The sequence below is a fragment of the Amphimedon queenslandica genome, unplaced genomic scaffold (genome assembly GCF_000090795.2).
Source record: "Amphimedon queenslandica unplaced genomic scaffold, v1.1 AMPQUscaffold_10738, whole genome shotgun sequence".
Lineage (NCBI taxonomy): Eukaryota > Metazoa > Porifera > Demospongiae > Haplosclerida > Niphatidae > Amphimedon > Amphimedon queenslandica.
In genome coordinates, this window is record NW_003549009.1 from 1 (window position 1) to 2,382 (window position 2,382).

Genomic DNA, 2,382 nt, shown 5'->3' on the forward strand with positions numbered 1-2,382 from the left:
GCTAAAAGTTTAGAATGCAAGCGAGCGACATTGAGCTTTGACGTGAGATAAGAGTGCAAGTACTCGGCTTCTGGTTGAGTCTCAAAACTTGAGAAAAACTCTCCATAGTGCTTGATGGCGTCGTTCAGTAGTCGGTTTATTTTTTGGATTTGATGCTGTGAAGGAGCAGATCCTTCTTCACTGGCTAGTATTATCTTATTATTAGCCATGTCGTTTAGCGTGTCGCCTAATTCAAACATCAGCTGGCGGTTGAGTACTAGATAATACTGAGGGTTGAGACAGGAGAGGAGGGAAGAGAGGATGTCGACACGACGTTTGTGCATCCGACATTTTAAAGAAAGGTCTGACTCAAAGAAAGAAAGGATTTTATAAAGAGATGAGTGATCTTGAGAAATAGAGACGAAATCGGTCGCGTGGTCTTCTAAATTATAAAACTTCTGAGCCAATTTAATCTGTGCTTCAGCAAACAAGAATACCTTAGATGCGTCTTGATAATTCTCAACTACATCACAAGAAACTTGTCCCTCAACATCAGCTAACTCTAATGGCTCAAACCTGTGTACTATAGCAACCTTTTCCCTCGTACCACCACCTCCTCCTCTTTCTCCTGATTCAGTACAAGAATGGGTCAATAAAGATATTGTATACTTAATCCAACATCTGCTAACATCAGCTTCACTCTGCTCCAGTTTCTCTTTCATCTCCTCTCCCTTTTCCCCCAACTCTTCACTATAAGAACGAAGTACTACACTAGCAGCTGCCAGACAGTGTCTAGCCTGAGGGTAGTTAGACACATTGATATAATACTGAGATATGGTCGCTGCATTGAGTGACCATTCAATGGAGTCGTAACTCTTAGTCTCAAGCTGACGTGAGAGAGTATTCTGACAGTACTGAGCTGATAATCCTGGCTGATCTAAGTGAGTATAGACCTGAGCTAGGTAGAAGAGGGTGTGTGTGTGTAGATCTTCAAACGTCTTCTCTCTCTCTCCCTCATCTCTGATGTCACCAGTGAACAGATCTTCATCAGACAATGGTGGAGGATGGTGATACGACTTGTACAATGACTCCCCTTGTTTTAAAAGCTCTAGCGACTTCTCATATTCCTCACTTCTATTTGACCACACTATTCCAAGACCGTTACAAGCTGTTACCATAGCAAAGGCGACACGCCCCTGGAATTCAAGAGATTTTGATAATTCTAAAATAGATTCATATTCTCTCTGTCCGGCACTAGTTTCATCAGTATTGATGTAATTAGCGGCTAAGAGAGAAGAGAGAGTGATTGAGAGTGGGTGGAGACTGTCGTTAATTTGAGGCGGGGCCTGGCCTATCTTATCCTTAATTAGTAGGAGGGTCTTACGGGCGGAGTAAAGTGAACGATAGGGTTCCTCCTCAGGGTCTTTCCCACTCTCTTTGATGTACGAGAGGTACTCATCATAAAGTGGTTTAATCTCTTCCTTTATCCATTCAATAAGTGTTGGGGATAGACTTATATAGTCCTCAGAACCGGCGGCCATTTTACTTTGAGTTTTGAGACCTAGAAGGAGGTGGAGTCAATTCACGTAATCTCTCACGCCAGACGCTCTCAACTTCACGTAGACACACCCCCTCCTCAAACGCCTCCTGTCCACCCACACCCTCTGGTAATGGAGCCTCTTGGGATGGAACCTATTAATTAAAAATTAATTAATTAACACCCAATATTAATTAATTATTCCTATTATTGGTATTCTTGTTATACTTACTTCTATATCAAGTGTTGGTAGTTTACTGTTCCTCCAGTCCTTATCTATTAGTCTATAATCTAATAATTTATTAGTTTTATGTCCTGCACTCAATTTACTGTCCTTGCTCATGGCACAGCCTCGGGCGCGGGCGCCGGGCGGGCACAGCTAATCAACTATGGGCGTGGTAGCTCAGCTCACGTGATGGGCGAGGTCGCGTCTTGTAATTAATTATTGTGCAAAAAGAGTTTGGGTGTGGCTCGTTTTTGCAGCAAACTTTTTGAGCTTCTCTGTTGTTTTTACTTTCTTCTTCTTTGGCGTTCTCATCTTAATGGCCTCCATCACAGCTACCACTAATCTTGGTTAGTCTTTTGCTGTTGAATTTCGTGATGATTTTAATCTTTCCTTTCAGATATTACACATCTTGATTTTGTCTTGTCAGAGTTGGAGCGCCATGATTTTTCTGAGGCCAAATGGGAGAAATTTGGTCTTAAGTGCGGCCTTTATAAGGGCAGATTGGAAACACTAGAGGATGATTATCCTAACAATGCCAGCAAACGCTTCAGAGAGTGCATTAGTCGCTGGCTGAGGAGAGAAGATGGTGTTAATCAAAAAGGAAAACCAACTTTAGAGAGATTGGCTGATATAGTGAAAG

The 2,382-nt window shown here is 42.2% G+C and overlaps 1 protein-coding gene across 1 annotated transcript; it reads right to left on the reverse strand.

Moving 5' to 3' along the window:
- Nucleotides 1-5: 5 nt before the first annotated feature.
- Nucleotides 6-1,881, reverse strand: LOC100640219 (KIF1-binding protein homolog; the record flags this gene model as incomplete). Its single annotated transcript, XM_003391087.2, has 2 exons — nt 1,749-1,881; nt 6-1,671 (listed from the first exon to the last, which is right to left on the reverse strand). A coding segment is annotated over exon 2 (1,515 nt), but the record flags the coding sequence as incomplete, so codon positions are not given.
- Between the last annotated feature and the right edge of the window lie 501 nt (nt 1,882-2,382).